Below are 26,189 nucleotides of genomic sequence, written 5' to 3'. Positions count from 1 at the left end.
GAGTCATGCTTGTTGAACTCTATTTCACCCTTATCTCTTATCTGTTATTAGTCAATTTAGTCTGTGTCCTTCATTTTGATGTTTCTAATAGAGAATTATTGCAGTAGCTATTTTGGATTTTTCACTATAAATTATCATGAATTATTACTTATCTAAAGCTATAATTCTATCATTCTAAGCTAAAGCATTATGATACTGTCACCACCATTGTTATGCAAATTTGGAGAGGTGATTTTCACAATGTTTTTAAACCCCTCACTAGTTTTCCCCCTCTGCATATCTCTGTCCTAGGTGCTGCAAGGTTTTTCAGAACAGGTAAAAGCAAAATCTCTTGTATCAGTGGTGAGGGAGCAGGGGCAGGGCAAAGCATTGGCCTCTCCACCTCCCTCTCTGTTGCTCCTGGAGGTGCAGCCCTGCACCGCCCCTGGAGACAGGTGGGGCACAATGCTGCAGGAGCAAGGTGAGTCCTCTTCTCTACCTATGGGGCGGGGGTAGTGGGCCTTCCGCCCTGGGGTGGTTGGGAGGCGGGCTCCAGTGGCAGGACTTAGGGAGCCTCGCTGTGCAGACCAGGCTTCAGCCATGGGGCTTTGGGCGCCAACACCCGTCTCCAGCCTCAGCATTTCAGGCACTGACCCCCAGCTCTGCCACATGGCTTCATCCACAGGGCTTCAGTTCAGGCTACAATCCCTGGCTGTGAAAAGTAGCAGCAGAATCATACAAACAAGAGACACTGGCAGGGTTGTACAACTATATCCTCATTGCTAGCAAAACATTGCAGAAGCTCGCTTTTGAGTATTTGTGAGAAATCAAGTAATTTTGCAGCCATAAGATGTTTTCACTCTGATGCTGGTGAACTTTTCCTATGGGAAATTCAGAAAAGTCTGAGTAGGATTTTACAATTTCCCAGCCTTATGGGGGAAGGGTGGAAGCTGTGGGCCATAGCAAAGATGGGCTATTGACTGGGGTAAAACTTGAAAATACTCATGAATCTATGTGAATTGTATTATTATTTGTATTACAGCAGCACCCAGAAATCCCAGCTGGACTCGGGGGCTCATCATACTAGTTACTGTACAAATACATACTAAGGCTATGTCTACACTAGCACTTTTGTCCATAAAACTTTTGTTGACCGGGGTGTGAAAAAAACACCCCTCTGATCAACAAAAGTTTCACCAACATAGCTACTGTCACTCGTTGGGAGTGGGTTTGAGAGGCTACATGGGAGACCTGACAGTGGCTGTGCCACTATAAGGTCCGTAGTGCAAACATAACCTAAGTCACATGGAGAAATTTATCTCTGCAGTCTGGCCTTTTTGAACAAGCTTATTCATAGAACAAAACGGCTGCAGGACAGTCTAATCTGTATGCAGGTGGCCATCTACAGGAGGCACAGAGGTAGCTCTGCTGGCTCTGCATTCCTGCTCCTACCAGAGGCCCTTGCAAGGGGATGAGTGGCCAGGGCAATCTCACATGGTGATGATTCTGCATTCGTGCAATGGCTCATAAAGGCTAGGGAGGGACACGAGCTAGAGCAGCCCTGAAGAATGCCCTAACCTGCGCCAGGCAGGAGCAGAATATGGGAGATACAACCTTCCTCCTCTCTGCCCCTGTAGTGGCCTTTGTGCCTGTCCAGGGGTGAATCTAGCTCATAGTTCTTGCCCTGAAGAGTTTGACCTAGTTTAAGATTCAATACAAGTGGGTGCAACAGACAAAGGGGAAGGGACTAGAGCAACAATATAAAAACATACGGTCACACAGACTAGCTGTGTTCACCAATGGCTGGATGTGAATCATTCAGCAGGGTTTTTTCTTTGTAGTAAGTTATGTGAATAAAACAAAAGAAAAAATAATATTGATATCTGTAATCCCTACTGGCCATTGGCCACCTGCCTAGAACTGAAAATGTCTAATGTTGCACTAGACACCAGTTTATGTAGCTGTCCCAAAATTCTGAATGTAACTTAATACCAAAGAACAACTAAACCAGATTTTAAAAATGTTCAAGTCTAATTATAAATTCTATTAATTTATGCTTCACACAAGAGTTTTCTTCTACATTTTATGAATGTAACACATTGATCCAAGTTTTCATCAGGCTTCTGATTTACATGTGACAGTTGCTATCTTAGTTCACTCTGGAAATTGAACAGGGGATCTCTAGAGCAATAAGCATTCATTTCTACAGCTTGAGCTAAACAGCCAGACAATAGCTAGGGGCTGTAACTGTCTCACATCCTATGTGGATCAGAAACAGCAAGGGACATGTAAAACACACTGATTTGTGACCTAACTTGTGCTTCAGTTTGTATATTCAGAACCTATCTATACCCCTGTAAACCAGAATTTTTGCACGCACAAATCTGGTAGTTGGCTTGGCAAATTTGTGCAGGAAAAAGCAGGGTTGTGCAGCCTCTGTGTTGAAGATTTATAATACTTATTTTTTATTTTATGGTGTCCAAAAGTGTGCTGGGCACTTCAGAGCACAAACAAACACCAAAGTCTTTGACCTAAAAATTTTACTATCTGACTAAAGATGTGACCCAAGAAGTAAAGTTAGATGGGGAAGACGGGTGAGGAACTGCAAAGGTTACACAGTTACTCGGGTTTTTATGCACACGTTGATCAATACTTTTCAATTTTTTGTTGTTTGGATGAATTATTTCTTATTTGTAGGTGACATGGCAATGTACTGTACATTGTATAACTGCATAGCCTGTTCATCCTTAAAAATGATTTCCTTTTAAATTCTGGTGCTTTGTGAACTCCACCCTCTTTCTTTCTCATTTCCCCTTTTTTTGCTTCTTTTGTCTCCTTCTCTCTCTCTCTCTATCTTCCTTTGTGTTTCTTTTTCTCCCTCTTGCTTAGAGGATTCATCTCCCTCACCGCCTCCTGATCACTCAAGCCAATATTTCTATCATAGAACCTCTTTTGGTATTATGAAACAGATGTTATGGGTAGCATAGCATGTATATAAGAGACAGCTGTAAAAACATACAAGATGGTAATTGGACAAGAACTTCTAGATGCATAAAATCATTAATTCTAATTTGCAGTGAAACTCTTTAGAAACTTTAGCTAATATTTTAATGAATAGGGGGAAAGTTCAGCTTCAGGCTGCATTCCAGCTCTGCTTCCTGAAACAACTCCATTTCCTTTTCACAACAAAGTATGGAGTTGTGATTGTCTTCTTACTGGACATATTGAGGAAACTTTATCTCTACACATCCCTCTTTGTGCATCCTCTCCCTCAGGCACTAGAACAGGTTTCACCCTGAGTTCAACAGAAGCAAGTACCCAAGAGTCTAGCCAAAGACTTTTTAAAAGCAATTTCCAGTGGTCTTCACTGATTGTTATTAAGGCCTGATCCTACAAAGTACTGAGTGCTCTCAACTACATCTCAAGCAGCTGAGTGCAATTAGCAGCACCTCTCAGGATCCTCACAGGATCAGGCACTAATTCACTCATCTTCAGTTCATTAAACACCAGGGTTGTTTCCAATAAGTAGCAATTCCAGGAGTAGCTGATACTGAGCTGAATGCAGAATACATGTGTAAGTGAAGCAGATGAGCATGCAACATGGTTTCATTCTAACCTGTCCCTTTCAGTGTCACCCCCAAAGCTGATTTATTACATGACTGCATGTAATAAAACTTCTTTGTTTTAACTATCCTAGGGAAGCTTGAAACTAAACCCTCACAAAACATCTGGTTGAAAACTTTAGCATTTTCATATTAAATGCTTCCTGAAATCTATTTGTATAACTGCTCCATGCAGACTTGCCTCATAGGTTTGGAATAAATAGTTCCTAACTCATTTTGTTATCCTTGCACTGGCTTTGATCTCTCCTGCTGATAACATAACATTTGTAATGGTATTTTTCCAACTTCAACAGTTAGCTGATATTCCAGACACAATTTCTGAAGACACCATAGTATACTTTCAGATTTCAGCTACATATTGTATCACTTTTCAGGTGTTTATAATACCCCTTTAATGTTTTTAAACTCCTTTACCTAATACATTTGTCTTTCTCCATTCAATAAACATAATGCAGCATTTTGCTAATGCTTTAGGAGACAATGGCTCCCTTTTTCTGTGTAACAGCTTTGTGGAAGATACTAACAAGAGATTTCCATACCTTTCTGAATAGCATTTATTGCTGGGACTGGTATTTAGAGTATTATGCCAAAGCCCTGGGTGGCTTAAAAAAAAGAATTCATCAGGGGAGTGATAGATTCCCTCCCCTTCCTTCCCCTTTAGATGCTTGGAATCTAGAGGATGTCTCCTAACAGACTGTCAGTTCTAAGGTAAGAAACGTTGATCTTAAATTTGAATTATATTTATACTATTTATATATCAATTTCCAGTCTGAATGGCTGCAAATCACTTTACCTAATATAAATCTGTCACCATGAAATAGAGCAACCCACCTGTACACATCATTGTACACATTAGTGTGTGAAGGAGAAATGTTAGCCAGAGACCCTGGCAAAACCTCTTGTGTCTTTTGCTCTTTACACATTATACCTAGTGTGAGGGAAGCCCCCTGGGCACAGTGGGGTCCAAATAACCATGTTTACTAAATATATATAACATTCAGGGCCTAGCAACACATATACGCTGCTCCTCTGGCAGGGTTCTGGTGGCTTCTGAAACACAGAAGACAGAGAGGGCCACTAGAGGGCTCACAAACTATTTGAAAGTTTACTACCCATTCTACACAAAAAACCCATTAAGGCTCCAACCCTGCAAAAACATTCACATGTTCTTAACCTTAAGCACATGAGTGTGCCCCTTGACATTCCATTGGATTCCACTTCAATTCAAGTCACATGTTTAAGGTTACACATAAGTTTTTGCAGGATCAGGATCTATTTCTTAAAAGAACCTTGGGATCTTTGATGTCATTATATAGCACTTAATTTATTGATCCTGAAAGACTAGGTTGATACTGCCTAGTTAAGAGAGTATAGATATTCCAGACTTGGTGTTTAGACCTGTAGGCTATCCCAAGTAGGAGTTTGAAGATGCCTGGTATGAAAGCAACTCTTCTATACTATGAACAAATTATGTTCATACAATGTAAATGAAAGAAACTTACAATGACTCCATACTGCAGGAAATTCCTATATTTCAACATTTGTTTTTGTCCTGAGTCAAGGCAAAAAGTTGAAATAATCTTAACAGATTTACATTATTACATCTAATGGATCAATAACAGGGATAAACTGTGGTGCACAATGGGAATTGTTATCTGGCTAGGGAGAAGGGCCCATAGTGCAAAATGAGGGCACAAGGAACTCAGCTACAACGCCCATGAATCACTACGGTAGCTCAGGCTTACAGAGATTAATGCCTACCAACCCTGAAGTGAAATATTTCATTTGAACTTTCTGAACATAAAATTCCCCCCAAATCAATCCTATCTTGTGGAAAATTTCAATTTAGCTGAAACCCCATTTTCAAACAGGAAAATGTTTCATTTGAAATGTTTTGACCAGCCCTAATTGTAACATATTTATTTTGATAAAATATAGCATTAGTGGGATTTCAGACTATGAAAAACAGCCCAACCCTGCAATCCTTTACTCATACAAATAGTCCCAATGGGCCTAGAGGCATGAATAAGTGTTTCAGAATCATTCAATGATTAATAGTAGCAGAAATGTGGGCTGAATTTTAGGATGTTACAGAAATTTTCTTGTTATAGATGTAGTGCATTCAATGCAATGTAAAAACTGAACAGGGTAATAATAGTGTGGTAAAAAATGATATGTTGTGGATGAATATATTGTCCAAAGTCAAGATTGCAGTATTATGAGAAAGACCACTGCAAACTGTAGGCAACACATAGAAGATTTGTCAGCCCAAGTTCAGAAAGGTTTGAAATGTTCATAATAGGACAGGGCAGATAGAACCTGAAGAGTTAAGAAAGTAAAGTTATGAAACTTGCTGATAAAATTTGTGTAAAGTTTGCAAAGTTAAAACTCCAGAGTGCTGCTTTGAGATTAGTAGGACTGCACATTAATAACAGGACTTTCTCAAGTGTGAAATGATGAGTCCTTTGGAGTCTCCTCAATCCAAAACTTAGTTCTTTAGATCAGTGGTTCTCAACCAGGGGTCTGCGGTCCCTTGGGGGCTGAGCTGGTTCCAGGGGACCACAGGGTCCCACGGCAGAAGCCTGGCGCCCCCATGGGGCTGAAACCAGGAATGGAGCCACAGGGAGCCCCAAGCCCCGGCACTCCCACAGGGACTAAAGTCCCAAACCGGCACTCCCCATGGGGCTTAAGGCGGAACCACGGGGCTGAAGCCCAGAGCCTTGGCACCCCAGCAGGGCTGAAGCCCGGAGTCCCGGCACCCACACTGTCTAAAGCCCAGAACCACAATGCCCCCAAGGGACTGAAGCCCTGAGCTCCCCCCCTGAAACGGCGGCACCCCATAGGGCTGAAGCCCCAAGGGCCTCCTTTGCCTGGTGGCTGAAGTCCAGAGCCCCAAGCCCCCCATTCTGTGGCTGAAGCCCCAAGGACCCTTCCCACCCACCCCCTGCCACTGGGCCCTGGAGTTCTTATAGCATGTTGGGGGGAGGATCTGAAAGAAAAAGGGACCCCTGCTTTAGATTAACTCTGATAAAATATTTGATTTTTCCAAATGATCTAATATTGACCCTTGTCCTCATCCATGCCAATATTTCTTTATTTCCTGTTTCATCTTAACTTGCCATCCTATATTTTGCTAAATTAACTGATTTTTTTTCTTTTCCCAATCAGCTGAATTTCTCTCTAGAGATCCCTTGGCTGCTTAGCCCATCACTTTGCCATTATATACTTGTAAATAATAAAAAAGCCAAAGGCCAGATTTTATTTTCCTCATAGAAAATGAAGAACATGAAACTAATCCCCATTTGTGTTTAGACTACATAATGGGTTAGTAAAACATAAACAAACATTTCTCAGTAAAATTTGTGTAATTTCTAAGGAGATGTAACATCCAGGGTACTATAATGTATGGCTAATGTGTGATGTTGACTCTTCAAAGGAAGACATGCACAAGGAACTCTGCACCAGACAAGGGTTTCAGCACCATAAAAGTCCTACTATAGATATCCTTGTGGGGCCATAACTCTGAATGCCTCAGAGGAGTGCTTGGCACCAGCCCTAAACAGGGCTTTTGCCAAGAAGTTCTATTGTGAATAAGCAACTGGTGGACCCAATGTCTCCAAACTTCTATGTGTAGGCTCAGAAGAAAGAGGCATTGCAGCTCTTTACTGTCCCTGCAATGTGGGGGTGGATTCCTTCCTCCCAACTTGCCATGGTTGACCCACACAAAGCTTATAACTACTGACCATTTTTGACTGAATGGAATATGTTTCTCTCTAGATAGAGTCGATTGGCTTTTAACTGGCCAACACTAGACTCACCATATGAACAAACTGAAAATAAAAAAGTGAAAAAGAGAGGGGATATAGTCATTTTTAAAGGGAAAAAAATTAAAATGAGAGAAAAATCTTCCCTGATAAGGATCCTGTTTGGGCTGTCAGGCCAATAATGTACAATTCAAAATCTTCACTAAAGAGTCCAGACTCTCTGCCTATGTGAGCATAGCTTCTACAGACATTGAAGGGAGGAGATACAGTGAGTGCCAAATCCTGACACCAGGACTTGATCCAAGTAGACAGGCTGGCTGTGGGCTCTTACCCAGAACTCTCACAAGAGGCAGGGGTACAGGATATGTGTAGTAGTGAATCCTATGGTATTTGGTTCATTCCCTCGAGTTCTCTGTGATAGGCCAGACACCACACCCCCAAGAACTCAGAAGTCCTGGACCTCTGGAAAGGCATGTTTCCTGACTGATAGCAGAATAACAAATGATCAGTAATTCAGCAGGGATGCTGCTGTCAGTGAGTCAACATTTAACATATACCAAGGCCAAAATTTTCAGACTACATCAGCGATTCATGGAGTTTTAAGATTTGGCTGTCCAACTTAAAACACTTGCTTTTCAGAGTACTTGAACACCTGCAGTTCCCACAGACTTTGATTGCAGTCACAGTGCTCAATATTTCTGAAAATCAGGCTAACGTATCTCAAATGGGGCATCCAAAAATGGAGGCACCGAAAATCTCTAGAAACTTTTGGCCCAGATGGCTAAGTTTTGCAATGTAGATCTGGAGGCAGATTCCAGTACAAATATGTGTTTAAAAACAAAAACAAACAAACAAAAAACCACCTCCCTAAATAGTGTGGATTATGTTTGATCTTGACTTTCATTCACGACATTTAGTTGTTATGGCCTCTAAGGTAAAAACATATTCAGGACATTTTAAAATGTGATTACAATACAAGAACTTTTTACATTTTGTGTATTTTAATGGATTCCCACTTCTCTCCTCCACTTTGACTTCAGTAGGGAACTGCACTTGCACATCACAATGTGGAATATAGATTGACAGTAACACATCATAGAGATGCTATTAGTTAACTTAAATATTTGATTTCAATATTTAGCAACATATGTACCTAAGATTCTGCAAATCTTTCGCACGTGTTAATTTGCATAGTAATTAAAAATCATGCAAGTATAAACATAGAGCTGTAACAATGTACAAAATGATAAAAAGTGTTCATGTCCTATCAGACCATTCTCATATGTATTTGGATCAGGAGTTCTCTTGATTCCTGAATTTTATTTGCCGTTTTTTGTTGTTGTCTTACTGGATATTTTTCTAGCATATGAAAATGAAAGTATTTTAAAATAACTAAAGGTAGAAATAATTTTTAGCTAAAGTAATTTTAATAAATTCACTCAGATACCCTCTACCACAAGCTGTAGATCTTTTCTGACTTAAAAAGGAAATAATTCAAGAAGCCACTCGTCAAAAATACTAGGGTCACTAGATAAGGGGAAATAGAAAATCCATGTTATGTCCAACACTCCCTCTAGTGTTTATTTTTGCTTGTAAGCATGGGCAAGTCTTAAATCTGAAACAGAGGGAAATCCTATAGCCTAATCACAAAATGTCTCATTAATAGGATTAAGTACCTTGTCATCAGATAAGTAGAACATGCAAAATCCCTGACACACATGAAAATTAGATCAGAACACAGTCTGATTCCTTCTTGACGCTGGGAACAATTTTTACAAAGGAGATATTTCAGTATTAGTGGTAAATATATGCTATTTTCTAGATTAATTTGGTTAACTAGTTTGTACTTCTTTGCAAAGTTATTGCTCATCTGCTATTAATGGAAATATAAAAGTGAATCCATGCTATAAATATACTTTAATTTATATATAAACTTGTAACTGATATCATTACTCTTGCTTTGGAAAGAGTGTATTGTCTAAAAAAAAAGAAGTGTAAGTATTGTCTTTCATTTGATTAAATGAAAACTTGTAACTACAAAATAAACCCCTTTATGCTATAGCTGTGTATGAAGGGGAACTAAAGTAAATGAAATTATTTTTCCTTAACTTACTGTATAGAAATATGTTTCAGTTCATTGATGTATTTTTGATTCATATAATTAATTCATTTCCCAATTTCTTGCCACATCTATTCTTTACTTTCAACACATTTAGCATGATTTTGAATGACAGTGACAAATACAATTAGGTTACAAAAGAACCACCTTTTTGGAGATGAAGAAAGAAGTAATAGCTTAGAAGATTTTCTTTTGTAATATGGCATGTGTATATAGTAGAAATACATGTATATTCCTGAACTAGTAACTAAAATGAGTACAAATAATTCATTGTGGTGTCAGTATTTAAGATTTTTTATGAATTGAAAGAAAGTAAGAGTGAGCTGAATAAATTTACTATACTCTATAATAAACTAATATAAAAAACAAGGGACCTGATTCTGATTTCAGTTACACCACTTTACACTTGACTCAATGGATTTACACTACTTCAAGTGTGATCAGAATCCAGCCTGCTGGATAGAAAGAGAGATCTTTACTAATATGTTTTAATTAATCATAACATTAATTATTTTTATAATAATTTATAATGAATCATAACATTCAGATGTGTATTATATAAAAGAGAAAAAATATTCAAGACGTTGGGCTTTAATCACATTTTTAACATTATTTAATAAGTTTGGAAATAGAATTTTTACAGACATTGCTGCTGCTTTTATATAGGTATAATTCTGAGTGCTCATTTGAAGTCTAGTATTGGTGCTGTACAAGATCTACAGCTACTGTATTTGTATTGAGTGAAAAAGGGCCAGTCTTTGAGATGTCCCAGAAAAGAGCATCAGAATGTTTATTCGAGTAATTTCATGGAGCACAAGGAGCAAAAAGGGCATTTTTGGCAGAAATGGGTTGCCTGAATTGGGCCCATTGACTTCAATGGCAAAATTTTCAGATTCCATGGTAGCAGGATCAGCCTCTTGTATTACAGTACTTGTATTACAGAATCTTAGGACTCACACTTACTAATATGAGTAGCCCCACTGAAGCCAATGGAACTGCTCCTCATGGTAATAAGCACTACACTTGATAGTAAGCATTTGCAAGATGGGTCTCTAATGTTTTACATTTAACTTCTATTAATTATTCTACTCCTTATGCAGAGAGAACATGAAGTTGTGTTGGCTATTTCTGATATACCTGTTATGGCTGAGGGGCCATCAGTGTGCACCTATAAAGGAGGAGGAAATCAATCCATGGGAACACCTGAAAAGTATGTAAGCTTTTACTATTAAGTATGGATTGAAAGCTTCTGGGCCCATTTCTGCAATTAGATCTGCATGGGAGGGCTTTTGCTCCCACAAGGAGTCCCACTGAAGTTGATAGGGTTCTGCACAAAAGTCTGCCCATGAAGATCCAATTGCAAGTGAGGGGCCTTAAGATGTGTGACATTGGTAGTTTCTAGTGATGCTGAAATAAAGCACCCACAAAACATATTCATTGTAAATTCCCATTTTAAGGGGTCCATAAAAATTTAAACTATACAAGGGATCACTGAAGGTAGCTCATTTTTCCTTTTTATTTCTTATTTTCCAGGTATAATTTTTTTAAATAGTGTCTTTCTTAAATTACTGGAGTAAAAACTGAAAACTAAATTGAATTCAACAGGGTTTGGATTATTTTATTTAATTTGTTTAAACGAAATTTTGCAAGTTTTCTAGAACAATATGCTGGACCCTTTTGCTGTTAAAAGTTATTAAAATGGTAAAAATACTTTGGTTTAAAAGCATGTAGAGTGCATTTTGGAAGTCTTTTTATTTTGCCGCTTACTACAAAAAGGACCATTTATGAACATATAAACCAGACTGGAGCAAAGAAACATACATATATCAGACAAAAAGTGAGAGGAAAGAAAGATATGAAAAGAGAAAAGAATAATGTATGAAAGTGCATTTTATAATTTCATATGTGACATATACTTCACTTGTTTTCTGTAGTTCCCATTGATGTCGGTGGGATTTCTGTACAGGGAACAAATACAGATTATGTCTCAAGCATGATAGCATGATTTTTGTTTTCAAAACATGGGCCAAACTGAGTTGCCACTGAAGTCAATGGTCATTTTGCCATTGATGTTCAGCAGGAGCGTGATAAAGCCCTATATTCTTATCGGAATTGAATTAAGATTCTTCTAAACTATATTTAAAAAAAAAAGTTAAGAGAAGTAGTTAGGATTAAAAATAAATATGTCAGCTAAGTAGAAACAGGTGGCTGAGGATTAACCCGAACTAGATCACATTAAGCTACAATAGGAGCATATATCTGATCAACAGAAGGCTTTGGGCCAAATCCTCAGCTGGTGTAAGTCATCTAAGCAACGCTAACTTCAGCTTACACCAGCTAGGGAGATAGTCTTTTGTCTGCTTAGAAATGTAGAGCCGTTTAATTATCCCTTGTTATCAGAGAGTATTACGGCAATACAGCAATTAGGCCCCATTTTAAAATTTGGTTCATTTTAAAATTTGGTCTGTTTTTTAAGTTTTATCTGAAGTTGGTGAGAAATATGTAGACGAAGAGGTAAAGAAAGCTCTGGTAGGCGTTAAGCAGATGAAAGTTATGATGGAAAGAAATGAAGATAAACACGTACATCTGATGAAAACCTTGAAGAAGAGCAGTGGAGAAAAGCAGGTAACTGTAAATGGTAATTAAAATCTAAGGCATTATATATGATCATTTTTATATTGTTACTTGTCCCAATCAGAGACATTATGTCTCACTTTGTGAGACAGCCCATAGTAAGAGGGGCACAATTATATGCTCCCCATTGAACAGCCAAAAAAAATCTGTGATTCAGGAAGTCATAATCTCCCTCCTGGTTTCTCCATGCCCCCCGGGGGAAGGAGGTAATGTATGCCTGGTGCAGTGTATGCCTCCCGACATGGCAACACAGCTCCGCCACTGAGCACCTTGGGGGAGATAGAGTCAAAGCTCTGCTCATTTCTGCCCCCTTCCACCGCTTCCCAGCCATTTGCATGGGGGGATCGGGTCATAGCTGCTCTGCATAGCCTACTACTCCCAGAGCACTAGAAGCAGCAGTATGGCACACCAGTGCAACGAGTGCCTTATGTCCCCTTACTCTCTGGTACTGGAAAACAAGATGAACCGCATTCTGGCCCTATACAATTACATTTCAATATTATTTAGAATACTAACTCTCATATTTGCCAATTTCTTAGGGAAGAAGACTAGGTCTTCCCATATGTATGTTTGCAAAACAGGGATCCAATTGTAATGAGGCCCTCTAGGTGCTAGAGCAATATAAAGAGTAAATGATAATATTGCGCAAATATCTGTTGGACAATTATAACATCTTTCAAGTTTTGTTGCATTATTCATTATAAATAAGCTATCTGTGAACTTTCCCTTTGACTCAGAGTATGGGATTTGCAATCTGTGTCACATAATACTAAATTTTGCTCACTGATTTGGGGACTGAAACATTTTAAAAAGGAGACCAACAAATGACATAACAAGAATTCTTGTTCATGTACCAATACCCTGATCTACGTGCATTCATAAGAAGAACAATCATTCCAAAAAGTCTGTGCAAATACACCACCGTTCATGTGAATGGTTGTAAAGGGTAAATAAAATGTGGCGCAACACTCCTGAGCCAAAGCTGGCACTAGGTTTGCAGTATTTGATCAGCTTTAGTTATGTCCCTCATTTGTCTACGACTTCCGCCTGCTAGCATCAGATACTCAAGATGAAAAAATCCAAACCATTATATAGTTTAGGATTCCTTAGTTCAAACCTGACAATTCAGAGCCCTGTTCCCAAACTGGATGAGCATCATTCGCACTCAAAGTCCATGAGCATTACTTCATTCAAGTCACATTCAAGAGTAATGAAAATATATAAGAATTAATAGAGCTTTCATGGTACAAAACATTTCTTATATATAAGAAAGAGAAGTTAGAAAAAGGGCAGTTCAGCAACAACAAAAAAGGTTAAATAGGCAAGTTGTTATACAAGGCACAATTACATCAAAGTGGACTCCCTCCATAGGTTTATAAACCCCCCAGATAAGGAGTTCTGAACTGGAAGTGGGGCGTCATGAATTTACACTCTAAAAGGATGTAGTCTCTAAGGCAGTCATTGCTTTACAATGTTATCTCCTCTCAGAGCTGACTGTGCATATCCAGGCTGCCCCTCAAGTAGCTGTGGGAAATGAGTCCTGCAGTAAATGCAGCCATTAGACTCTGTTGGTGGAACTGAAAAAATACAATTGCAGAGAGAAGGATCTGACAGTGTAACTGTGTGCTGTGCTGTATAAAGTGTTCAGTGTACTGTTTATTCTGAGGATCATGATTTATTTACAAAGCAATCCTTCCCCACCAACCAAGACTACATTAAAATATAGCACAAATGAGGACACATAAAATTAATAACATAAATAACAAGCGCTGTTAACCCCCCTCCCTGCCCCCAGTGTGCTCTTACAGTGTATACAAGTTCTTTTTCAAGGACCTTGTCCCCATTGTAATGAGCCAACTGTCTCCTGCTGCCAGAATCCAGAAAGGAACAAGCCTGGCTAATAAATAAGTTAAGGGGAGCATGTGTACTTCCGAAGGACCTGGAGTTTTGTTTGGAAATTTAAAGTATTAAGAAGTGCACTGCACTGGCAGAGAGAGGCCACCCACCTCTAACCCCGGTCTGGTGCAGAGAGCTTTCCCTTCTGTTCCAGTGTCAGCTTCATTTTGAAGTGCTTATCCTAATCAGTGCTTGGCTTTGTGCGCTAACACATGTAGAATGAAGCATAAATTAGAACAAACCCTGTAGAAAGTACCATGCATGTGTGCAGTGCAGAAAGAGCTCCTAACATCTGGCAAATGGTAGGGGAAGAAATGCTCTCACTCCAGGCTTTTAATCAATAAAAGCCAATAGAGGGGAAATTCAATACTTCTCCATATTTCTTTATAACGAAGGGGTTTACAGACAGCAGGAGCTTAGATCACTGAAATATTTGGGCTGAAGGAATGCAGAATTAACAAATGGAACAAAAGGGAATATTAGCTAAATGGGAGAATGTTCTGGAATACTGTATGGGAAAATAAAGATTTGAGGTTATAAGGCATGAGGGGCTGAACTGGGGCCTCTCCATAGCCTTGGCCTCAGCATACCCTCTGAAATAGAAATGGATCTCAGAGATCTACTGGGTTTCGTGAGCTATGGCCAGTAAGGGAAAGACACCAGGGAAACTATGTAAGGGGAACTTTACAGAGTTTCCAGCCTCCTCCACATGCAATTCAGGCAGAGGGGCTATCTGGCCCTTTGTTAGGGATGAAGGATAAACCACAAATAACAACAGAGAACTTAATTACTGGTGGGCTAGGATGAGTGTTTCACTAATGTGAAAACTGGAATTAATTAAGTGAACAAATTGTGAACCTTTTTCTCAATTAGGAAGCTCTGCGGCTTATGGACGAAGTGAAAGAACAATTAGAGGAAGAAGAAAGACAATGTCAGGTGTCTCTGAGAAATCTCTGGGATGAATGTAAAACTTGTTTAGAAAGTAACTGCATGAGATTTTATACAACCTGCCAGCATGGTTTGTCAACATTTACAAGTAAGGTAAGAAGAAAGTCAGCCTCCGGCAAGCACTCTTCCTTTAGTTGCTGCTTCACCTAACCCTTTTAAGTGAGCACATCTTGTTTTCTCAAATGGGCAGATATGCCATTAGTACTGGGTAATCAAAAACAATTTGACATTGGGATCTGGAATCATGGACTTGGGCAGAACAGATCTCATTTGGCTTCAGTTCACTGCACATTAAGCCTATTCTGTGACACTGGTGTAACTCAGGAGTGACTCCACTGAAATAATGGAGTAATTTGCTTCAGTGGAGTTACTCCAGATTTATAATGGTGCAACCCACAGTAGAATTTGAATTAAGATGTTCAGTAATTATTTGTGAAAAATACCACAACTTTTGTTTTTCTTCTGAGAAACAACACATCTTAAACTGTGGTTATGATCAATAAAGTGACCATTTAAAAAACTGCTTCTTCCTACACAACAGTTCTCCTTCATATGTTTATTCCATGTCATGTCTACTACTTTTGAAGCAAAGATAAGTTTTTTACTACTTTTAACTCCTGTTAGCACTTCAGAGCCAACACAGTTCTGAGAGAAAAGATAGATTTTTTCTTGGCATGTTCATCATCAACAGAATTGTTATCTAAATTCTAACTGCAAAATCTTTACCTCAAAGCATACATTTCAATTACACCTTAACTTCATCTGAATACACCTCAGCTGAGCCAGAGTTACTAATGATAATGCACAACTCAGAAAGAACACAGTTTGCTTTTCAACTCCGAGGGCATGTTTGCTATTTATTTTTTACTGGTTAAAAGAGCACAGTTGTTCTGAAAGGCACTAAGAGACAACAAACTTCAAACCCCATCATGCCATTTTTACAAAGTAATATTTTTTAGAGTCGTATCCTACTTTAAATACACACACACTGTAGCATCATGCTGTCTTTGGCATTATTTTGGTAATCTCCACAGTGAACTCTATGGGTTCAATGAAATCGTCACATTGGTAGTTGTAATGACAAGCTTATATTGATAAAAAACAAATTTAAAAACAAGGAAGCAATGTGTATTTGAGGCCAAATTCTGAAGTTCTTTCTTGGGCCAATCATCCACTGATTTCAAAGGTTGTAGCCTAGGGTGACCAGACAGCAAGTGTGAAAAATCGAGACGGGGTGGGGGGTAATAGGAGCCTATATAAGAAAAAGACCCAAAAATCAGGACTGTCTCTATAAAATCGGGACATCTGGTCACCTTATTGTGACCAGAGTAAGAACTTGAGGGTTTGGGCCTTGGGGAGAGAATTGTTGATATCTGAACAGCAGAGAAAGAACAATTGCCTTCTGTTCAACATGTATTTACTACATTACTATAATGCAGCTCACAAAGGTGATTCTCAGATGAAGACCAAAGTTTGTTAGTGATGCCCAGATTTAATTTTGGGGCCCTGTTGCAACTATTAACACGAACTGAATGGCTCAGTAAATTAGAGGCCAACTGGTTCAAAGACAGACATCCTCTTTAGTGGGGATTTAGTGTAAATATTAACACCCTGTTGACTAATTAGGGATGCATTCCCTTCATCTCTGAACAGTTGAAGAAATTCTTTATAGCAGCTGCCCTAAGAGGATGAAGATCTGATAACTTGTCTGACAGTCGATATATTTTTGCATATACAGGTTGAAGATTTTTTCAGGAAAATGTCTCCGTTGACTTTTACTTTTCATGAGGATCAAGATCTCCAGTTAAATGAAAAGCCCGAGAAAGAAGACGCCCAGTTAGTACAAATGGAAGATTTATTTAGCCAGCTGTTATCGGATGTGAGCACAATATTTGATAAAAGCTTTGCTTTTTTCAAACAGATGCAAAAAGAATTTGATCAATCTTTTCAAATATATTTCATGTCTGATCCGGACTTAACTGAGCCTTACTATCTGCCTGCTTTCCCCGAGGAGCCTATAAGAAACAGTGGTTTGCAGAAAGACTGGGGTATGCCAGGCTTCCTTCAGGTATTTTTTGACTTCAGCAAGACTCTGTTTGAAGGTATCAGCGAGGTGATTACTGAAGCATTTGATGAATACACAGACAATACAAGAGATTTGCCAGAACAAGCCAAAGGCAAGTGTTAGAAGAAGTTAAAACAGACTTTGGTACCAATAACATCAAACTTTCACAAGTGTTAGCAATAGTTATTAAATGGTTAGCAATTCAGTTTGAGGCTATAAATAGCATAACACATGTTGTGATAAGGTCTGAAAACCCTCTTGGATAAGCAGATATGGGTCAAACATAAATTTATTGGCCAAATTAAAATTTGGAATAATAAAATAAAAAGACAGAATGCCAAATCCTCCAGGTCCATAGAATGCTAGTTAAGGGCTTATGCTACTGTCTCCATAGAGCCTGATTCCTATAATAATTCTCAAAGCATTTGCAGGAATTCCTGGGTGTTCAGTGCAGATTTGGATTTTCATGTGGCTGACTGACAAATCTGATCTCAACATTAATCAGGAAGAACCACATACTGTGCTGATGTGCTTCCATTGCTCCTAAAAGGTTAAGACACGTCACCAGCCCTTACAAAATTTAAGGAAATAGATGTGTCAGTCAGTTGTGAGACCTGCTTGTAGCTGTAACAGGCATCTAATGTGCCAACAAGAAATAAAGACATGAAGGGCTCCAGCAAATGGGAAGAATTCCATTTAGGACAGTTAAGTTTGTTTGTTTTTGAGGGGATGACAACAGTTTTCAAGGGTGAGGAGTGGAGGAGAGCGTCATAAGACAGGCTGTTGACACTACCCACACTCCATTTATAACCATGCAGAGGAGATAGTCAAACTTTCTGCAGCAGTAATGATTTGCAAAAACAGAGTGCAACTTTGGGTTGCAAAGTTGATCAGCAACCGGGGAGAGAAAGACGAGGGCTTTGCTCTCTGCCGTCAGTAACTTTCTGTAACTTTGCGCACTATAAAACAAACACAAAAAGGTGTGGATTGGGGAGTGCTTTTAGTTAGTTGCTTTCTCACTGAGTTAGCTGACATCATGTGCAGCATATGTATCAAACAGCCACATGTTGAACCAGGCAATTATACAATTGGCCAGGAGCATTTGTTTATAAGACTTGATTTGCCTCACTCTGAAGCATCAAAGTTATAGGCCACTGCTGAAGGCATAATATCAGACAAGATGATCCAATGATACACTCTGGTAGAGCAAAACTCATGTTTCTAAATTATTGGAATGGACAACTTTTAGCTTTGGCCTCTAGCATATTGGTTTTTAAAATTACTCACCAAGAGTTTAGATCTTTTAGGACAAGATCTGAAACCATGTCATGGTTCTTTAAAATATCTTAAATAATTAAAAATATATTATTATACATTTTTGGTATGTATACCTTTTTTTCTTAAAAGACCTCCATTTTAGCAGAATCAAAGCCAACAAGTAGCCTAATAAATGACATCTGATGATGTATTGGTTGGCAGACTGAAGGGACCAACTAAAAAAGTAAGTATGTTTGCATGTTTCAGTTTTTTAAAGAGACAATGTAGGTGAAGTTTATCATTTATTCGACCAACTTCTGTTGGTTGAATCTTTTGAGCCACACAGAGCAAACTATGGAAGATATTGGTTTTTTAAAGACAATTTCAAATTAAAGTACACAACTCAGAAAGGTATCAGTGCATGGACTCTCTTTTGCAGCCCATGAATATGAGTAGTTTGGTATGAACTCCCTGACAGCTTTTTTCTTTAAATAAACAAGAAAGGGAAAAATATTCCAGATATACTTCTACAGGAAAACTGAGCTCTCTAAAAAGAAAAGGGAGTTTTAGTTTTAATGGACACAATCTTGAGTCCAAAATATGAAAATTTCAAGAGTACATATAAAAATATTCTTCATATTTTAATAATGTTAAGGGAGAAACAATCATTATTTAAACTAAATATATGCTAGTACTTGTCTAAAAAGAAAATCCCTTATTTAAAAAAAAGCTAGATTACTCTACAGCAGTGGTTCTCAATCTTTCCATATAATTGACCACATATTATCACAGTAATCAGTTTTGTGAGCCCACTCTTATCTAGCAGTAAATAAAGGGACAGTGGTTGCAACCCCTCTTGACCAGTTAATTACATCCTTGGAAGTCGCAACCTGAGGATTGAGAACCATGTTCTACAGGATTGAGAACCATGTTCATGCAGAAAAATTTGGTATATTTTTATAAGGGATCATATGATAGTGACACATACTGTTTCAAGGGAAGCATGCTTTGGTTACTATTGTTCTGGTCTTATGCTCATTCATTTTGAATTCAGGCCTGGAAGTTTTATTGGAAAAAAACAATGGAGTAGGAAACAGCAATAAGAAGATATCAACAGGCCCCTAACTTCAGTGGGCTCACTTTATACTGTATATTCACTCTAGATTCTGACAAAAGTGGCATGTTTTCAAAGATCATACCAGGACACAAGAGAGCTCTGTGTAAAGAGCTCCGTCAGAATTCATCAGGATGCCCACAGTTTCATGAGAGATGCCAGAAATGTCAGGATAACCTGATGAGAGGTAAATCATTATTTTCTAGTGTGTTTCTATAATATCTTGTCCATGATGAAGCAGGGACCTTTCTTTCTTTTTTGCAGATATTGGTGCTATAATTTTCTACTGTCATATCTACATATTTTTGGAATTAACTTTCAGCTTCTGCAGATTTACTATTACTGTGAATTCAAAAGCCACAGAGTTGATCCAAATGATTTCATTTCCCCTTCCCCAATGTCTCCACACAGTGTCAGTATAACTCAGTTGTTAATACTCTTGCCTCATTTCCAAAGTGATGTTCCACACCAAGATAGTATGTATTCTATTGGTAAAGATGCCATCCTCCAGAGAAAACAAGGGGCCAGATGTGATCGGGCCTGCTTGGGTGCAATATTGCAGAGGGGTTACAAGGTGACTCTAAACCGTTCCATGCTCTGTGTGCTCTGGCACAGTGCCAGGCGTAATTTTACTTGGGATTCATTTCCTCAAAGGGAAAGTGAAAAGTGAAAGCAGAGCTGAGCTGGTGAGTGGTAACGGAGAAGGCACATTGTACTATGTAAAAGGGTGGCAGAGCTCTGGCACACTCTCCAAGAGACTTTAGAGGAATTCTGGCTGAATCAGCCAGAATTGCTATGGAGACTCCTGCTGCTGGGTGGTATCTATGTAGCAGGGCCGGCTCTACCATTTTTGCCGCCCCAAGAAAAGAAAAAAAGAAAGAAAGAAAAAAAAAAGCCACCCGAACTGCCGAAGCAAAAAGAAAAAAATAAAGCCACCTGGACTGTGCCGCCCCAAAAATGGACGGAATGCCACCCCTTAGCATGTGCCGCCTCAGGCACGTGCTTCCTGCACTGGTGCCTGGAGCTGGCCCTGCTCTGTAGCCACCCCACCCCATCTTCTCCCAAACTAGTGATGCCTTAAAAACCATAGTGATGCCTTATAAGCACCCCCCTCTATAATTAAAAATATAGCAATCCAAAATACTGAATGAGAAACAAGAAATACAAATGTGACTGATCAGTTTGAGAGACTTCACTGGGAGTTTTAATGATGTTAGGATTGGGCCAATTTTATTTACTAGCACAGAAATTAAAATTATAGTGACAAAGAGTTCTCTGAAGGGGTTTTTAATGGTACTTTGTGGGCCACATTCTAATCTCATGTGCAATGAGCATAGCTGTTTACAGAACCTAAAAAGCTATCATTATGCTTACATCTACAAGTTCAGTAACAGTTTAGTCTTGTTACATACTAATGTTTATTGCTCCTCTGAAATAAAATTAGGCCTTAAAATTCAACAGTAATAAAAGCTAACAGCATGTATTATAGGCTCACTTGCAATGAACAGATTAAGCGCTACAGGCAATTAAAGGAAATGATAGCCAATTTATACACTAACATAAATCTCTATATGTTGTAATGGCAAGGTTTTTATTTAGCATACCACAGTGTCCAGTTACTATAAAGGATAAATGACTCTAGGTGTCATGTATCTAACCTAAACTCATTGAAATACTTCAGCTAAAATTACTTTGGATTTTTTTTTAAAACCCATACTAGAAATAGAACCCAAATCTGTACTTTTATACACATACATGTGTAAAAAATGAATGCTTTCCAATAAAGCTTGATGTCTGTTTTTTTTAAACCAGACTGTCCAAATGTCCCTGAACTACACATAAAGTTTGATGAAGCCTTTAAGCTGGTTAATATCTCGGGTGAACAGTATGAGCAGATCCTCCAGGTGATTCAGCGTCACACAGAAGACACTTCCTACTTGTTGAGCAAAATGAAAGAAAGGTTCGGGTGGGTGTCAGAACTATCCAACATGACCATCGGACCAGAAAACATTTTCAATATAGTAAAGGTAAAGGCTAGTTCTTAAAAGGGAAGTAACTATTGCACAGTGATGCCTGTGTTCTATATTTCATTCACCCTTAAGCTTCAGGACAAGTTGGGAGGATAGTGTGTGTTTTGTGTGTTATTTTTGGTCTTTAAAACATCAAACTCTTACTAAGGTTGATTTTAAATATACTTGATAATCCCTTGATGATCTAAAACTCCAGAGATTAGAAACTGTTCTACTCTAAATCCTTTTAGTTTGATGAATAACTGACAGGGCCAACCTAGATCACTGCCTGACAGGAGTAAATTGGCACTAATAGGTTTGATTGCCCCCAGATTACCTTTCCAGAAGAAGGGAGGCTCTGCCAAGGGGTAACACAGAACACATACATCTTTATTAGATCAGTATAACAAAATTAGAGCTCCAAGTATCGAAAATGTAAAGAATTTTATTACATCGGTTGCATGGCACACAAAAATAATCCAGTAAATACCTTATAAATAACCAGAGCTCTTTCACATGATGATAAAACAAGAATAAATAATACTAACTAGTACTGTTACAGGGACAAATCCTTCTCTCTTTTTGCAAAACACTGCTGTGAGCCTGCTGTTATCTCTACATTGACTCTATGTAGAATCATTGGCTATGCCATTACCACTGCACAGTGAGCACATACTCTTTCCTCCATAGCATCTCTCAGGACTGGGCTCTTATTTTTCCCAGTATTATATGGTTTGATCATGTAAAAAAATTTGACTGTATTCCAGTTTCTGAGGGCTTTAGTCCTAAGACAACCCCTCACACTGGTAGACTCAATATAGTACAGTTGCCTTTTGTTTAAGAAAAATGCAAAAAGAGGAACACAGAGGACAAACAATACTTCTGAACATTTTTTCAGCCTGACTTCCAATTGTCTGCTTTGGGAAATACAAAGGCAAAACTTGAGTGTGATTCTGTAAACATGCCAGCATGAGTAACTAATCACATGAATCATCCACTGAAATTAATAGAACAACTCCTGTATGTTTGCAATTTTGGCCCCTTATTGTCATGTGTCTAAGAAATAAGAAGACAGACTTTTTTTTTTAATGCAACAATACTTAGCATGAATAAAGCACTGTACAAACATTAATATGCACATCTCCATCATGGTGGTGCAGTGCATTACTGCCACACCTGCATTATTGCCACCCGTGCCAAAATGTATATTGACATGAACCTAAAAAGCTAACGCTCACTTTAGAAGAAAGCCACTAGTGAAAATACCCGTGTTTAAAAAGGCCCTCCCTTTTCATTTTTCATTCTAAAAGTGAGAGGATGCAAAACAGGTATTAACAAATTGACAAAGTGTACTGGGTTACAGTAACCAAACCAGGTTATTCTATTTCAGGTGTCACCAAGTGTCCAAGGAACAGATTCTTCCAGTCTGAATGAAACAGTGGTGCATGTGAATATTCTGACTTCACCTACTTTCACAATTAAGGTTCCTCATGATTTAGTTATAGGGAGCTCTGAATTCATTGAATTTGTAGCTGGGAAAGCTTTGCAACTTTACAAGCAGAATTTTTAAGGACGGTAAGTTGTTTCTCTTTGTATAGTGAATTTAAAACTTAGTAGCATCCACCTATTTTTTCTGCATTGCAATGGATTTAAGTTGGAATAGGATTAGGTCCATGATACAGTCTATGCCTGTATCTCCATTAGATAGATGGAAGATAAAAGTGATATGAAAAATAAAACCAAATGCTTAGTGTTTTGGTCTGTAAAATTCAGACCTGTCGTGCTAATATCCATAGACCACACTTATTTATATATTAGAGCCTCCAGCTCTAAATAATATCTAGAACAAGATAATACTGAGGCAAGTGTTTGGTCCAAAGATAACTGTGTCACAACTACAGAACAGCACACCAGGGCTCTGGCATTAAATACCATGCCTTCATGTCCATTAATCGAAGATAAAAGACTGCTAATTCGTCTGATCATAGTTTAGGTCATCTTGCTGTGCTTGACACTTTTTAAACATAGAGAAGGACAAATTCAGAACAGATGTAGTGACTTGTAAGAGCTCGTTGTAATATTGTGCCATACAGTCTTGGGATAAATACTGCTCTCTAACTAATGGGTATATTCTAGATTCACATACAAAGGGGAAGTGTCACATGTTTCCTCCCACCATCTGTGTAGAAGGGGGCTTGGCCATCCTCCCTCCTCTGGGTCTCACAGAGGCTGCACTGCAGGTGTAGGGATCTCCAGGAGGGAAGGGCAGGCTGGAAAGATGCATAATGTTCTCTAACCCTGAGGAGAACATCCAGAAAAGATACTTATTATTTCCTCTGTGGAGCCCAACCATCCTCTGCACAGTTCCAATGGAGTCACACTGAGAGAGGGACCTGCTCAGGGCCAGAACCTCTGAAGGCACAGGCCTCTATGCAAATAAACCTGGCATCCCATGCATCCACTAAGGCTGGGGCAGGCTCTGTGACCTTTGGCTAGGGATGAGGTGGGAGGGGAGGGCAAATCCTATCCTTGACAGAGCAATGTGGGGGGAAATCTTTGTGAGTGGGTGAGGGGATTCTCTCAGAAATTGCTTGTGTTGCCAACTCATAATTTTAATCACCAGTGCAATATTGGGTGTTTTTCTTAAAGGCCCAGGTCGTGGAGTTTATGATTATTTGAGAATCTCAGCTTTTGTTTTTTAAAAAAAAATTTCAGGTCTACAGAGAAAAAGCTGGAAAACACGGCCTGAGCTCATTAGAAAGGCTCAAAAGCCAGCAGGAAAATAAAAAGAACACAGTATTTAGTATACTTTAAAATCACGTGATGTTAAATGCAATCTCATGATTTTCTGGGGCCTGATTCATGATTTTTGAACACTTGGGATTGGCAATACTGGATTACTTCCCCAGAATCTCTTCCTGCAGAAGAGGATGAACTGGGTCTTTGAATTTATGCATAACAATAAAAACAAGACTACCATCCATGCTGGTCTGGCTATGTTGGTGCACCTAAATGCACATTACATCAGAAATTGACCTAGAAGTGAGTCTTTTGACAGGAAAATAAGACAACCCATTTCACCATGGTTGTTTCTTCATAGCTATTAGCAATATTCACTCTTTTTTCACCTCACCCAAACCTAAAATTGGGAAGGGATAGTAATACTCTTAACTCCCATAGGGAAGGTCTGAGTCCTCGTCCCATAACCTGATCCTCCTGTGCAATGCACATTTGTGGTCATTCTTATACCTGAGTGAAATGAGTGAAAAGATGGTATAAACTGCTACCAAATCATAATGGTAGCATTTTACATCTACTTTGCACAGGTGTACATGACTACACACAGGCCTTTTAATGGCATGAGAGAAAATAACCAGTGGGGAATCCCAGAGGATCCTTTGTATAAAAGGAAAAAAAGAACAACTACACACTTCACTGTGTAACCAATTGGATTTTTTTGTGTTGTATGTTCACTCAGTAGGAAGATGTATCCATTATTTATGTTATTCGTTTATATAACACCCTTCTTTAGTACAAAAATAGAAAAAAGTCAGTTTGTTCAAAAACACACTATGGTCACTGACAAACTGCACAATGCAAACCTTATTTTTTCCCCCTCTAGACAAGAAGATCTGTGGAATATCATCCACTTCAAATCCAGCATCCTCTCCTTACAGTGAAGTACTCCAAAGTTCAGTGGACAGAGAACTGTTCTATGAATAGGGTTTTAAAATGTTTGCTTACAAACAATATATTGTTTAATAAGTATTGTGACATCAAGTATTCAATATTTACAGTAATTTAATTGCATGGCAAATTAAAATCCATGTCAATTTGTATTCCTTTTAAATGAAAAATTATATACATGTATGGTACATTATGTGATTGTTGGTTATCACTTATGATCCCAGTCTTACAAAGATGTAAGCATATGCTCAGCTTCAACCATGTAAGTTGTCCCCATTGCCCTAAATGCTATTACTTGCATGCTTAAAATTAAGCACATGCTTAAGACTTTGCAGGACTAGGGCCTAAATCCCTTGTACACCCAGCTAAAATTGAATCAACCGAGTCTGAATGTATATGTAACACATTAATACATGTATTCTGGCATTCTGTTTCTTCTTCCAGTTGCTTTTACATTTATAATGTACATTAAATGGCTTTTTCTAAATTTGTGATGCACAAATTCTTCAGCTTTTTGCATAGTTTACTTGTAGTTTGCCACTAAAGTAATTTTTTAACAGGGCAATAAATATTTTCATTGGAAAAAAGCTTTTGTCCATTTTACATGTTTGCTTGAACGTCATGTGTAAAATATAGTAAAAACTAAAATCCTTATGCTATAATACACTCAGTCCTAGGCAGAGCTCTGAGTGATTTCAGTTTCATTTTCTGTGCACACCAAGATTGGTACATATCCCAAAGAACATTTCCCCATTCTCAGCTGTATTTTTTCCTAACTCACTTTCTTTATTTCTAAGTGCACAAAATATTAGTTTCTACGATAATAAAGCTGCACCTTTTTGTTTATATCATATTCTGCTTGTTCACTCCTACTTACCTAAAAAAATTAACAATTTTAACCAACAGAAAGGACAGGCTTTTCAAGAGTCCTCTTTATTTTCTTTATTCAGCAAAATATATTGTTGGGACAGGTGAAGGTCTTTCCAGTGCAAGGCCCTATGCACCACTGAAAGGAGATTAAGCCTTAAACATAGCTAGTACCAATAGGGGCCTAACCCTGAGAAGTGAAGAGCAGCCACAACTCCCATGTGAAC

General features: G+C 38.5%; 1 protein-coding gene across 4 annotated transcripts; it reads left to right on the top strand.

The window, feature by feature from the left end:
- Positions 1–25,866, top strand: CLUL1 (clusterin like 1). 4 transcript variants are annotated; one of them, XM_039525422.1, is made up of 11 exons: positions 1–59; positions 292–460; positions 4,264–4,310; positions 10,586–10,695; positions 11,962–12,110; positions 14,889–15,056; positions 16,702–17,140; positions 19,449–19,586; positions 21,212–21,426; positions 22,799–22,983; positions 25,031–25,866. In XM_039525422.1, exons 3-10 carry the CDS (start codon positions 4,282–4,284, stop codon positions 22,976–22,978), a joined length of 1,428 nt encoding a protein of 475 aa, XP_039381356.1. In that variant the 5' UTR covers positions 1–59; positions 292–460; positions 4,264–4,281; the 3' UTR covers positions 22,979–22,983; positions 25,031–25,866. The 4 variants fall into 4 exon arrangements, with proteins under 4 accessions (XP_039381356.1, XP_039381355.1, XP_039381358.1 ...); XM_039525421.1 differs by lacking the exon at positions 4,264–4,310 and having other exon boundaries at positions 7–460; XM_039525424.1 differs by lacking the exons at positions 1–59; positions 292–460; positions 4,264–4,310 and adding an exon at positions 3,520–3,553.
- The last annotated feature ends 323 nt before the right edge of the window (positions 25,867–26,189 follow it).

Source organism: Mauremys reevesii, linkage group 2 (genome assembly GCF_016161935.1).
Source record: "Mauremys reevesii isolate NIE-2019 linkage group 2, ASM1616193v1, whole genome shotgun sequence".
Classification (NCBI taxonomy): Eukaryota; Metazoa; Chordata; order Testudines; family Geoemydidae; genus Mauremys; species Mauremys reevesii.
Note: the sequence above shows the minus strand (reverse complement) of the source record. Positions and strands in the feature narration are given on the sequence as shown.

Coding starts and splice junctions, on each gene's coding strand:
- CLUL1 (XM_039525421.1), top strand. CDS start 213: ATGCAAATTTGGAGAGGTGATTTTCACAATGTTTTTAAACCCCTCACT. Junction 15,057..16,701: donor TGTCAACATTTACAAGTAAG/GTAAGAAGAAAG, acceptor TTGCATATACAG/GTTGAAGATTTTTTCAGGAA. Junction 21,427..22,798: donor ACATTTTCAATATAGTAAAG/GTAAAGGCTAGT, acceptor ATTCTATTTCAG/GTGTCACCAAGTGTCCAAGG.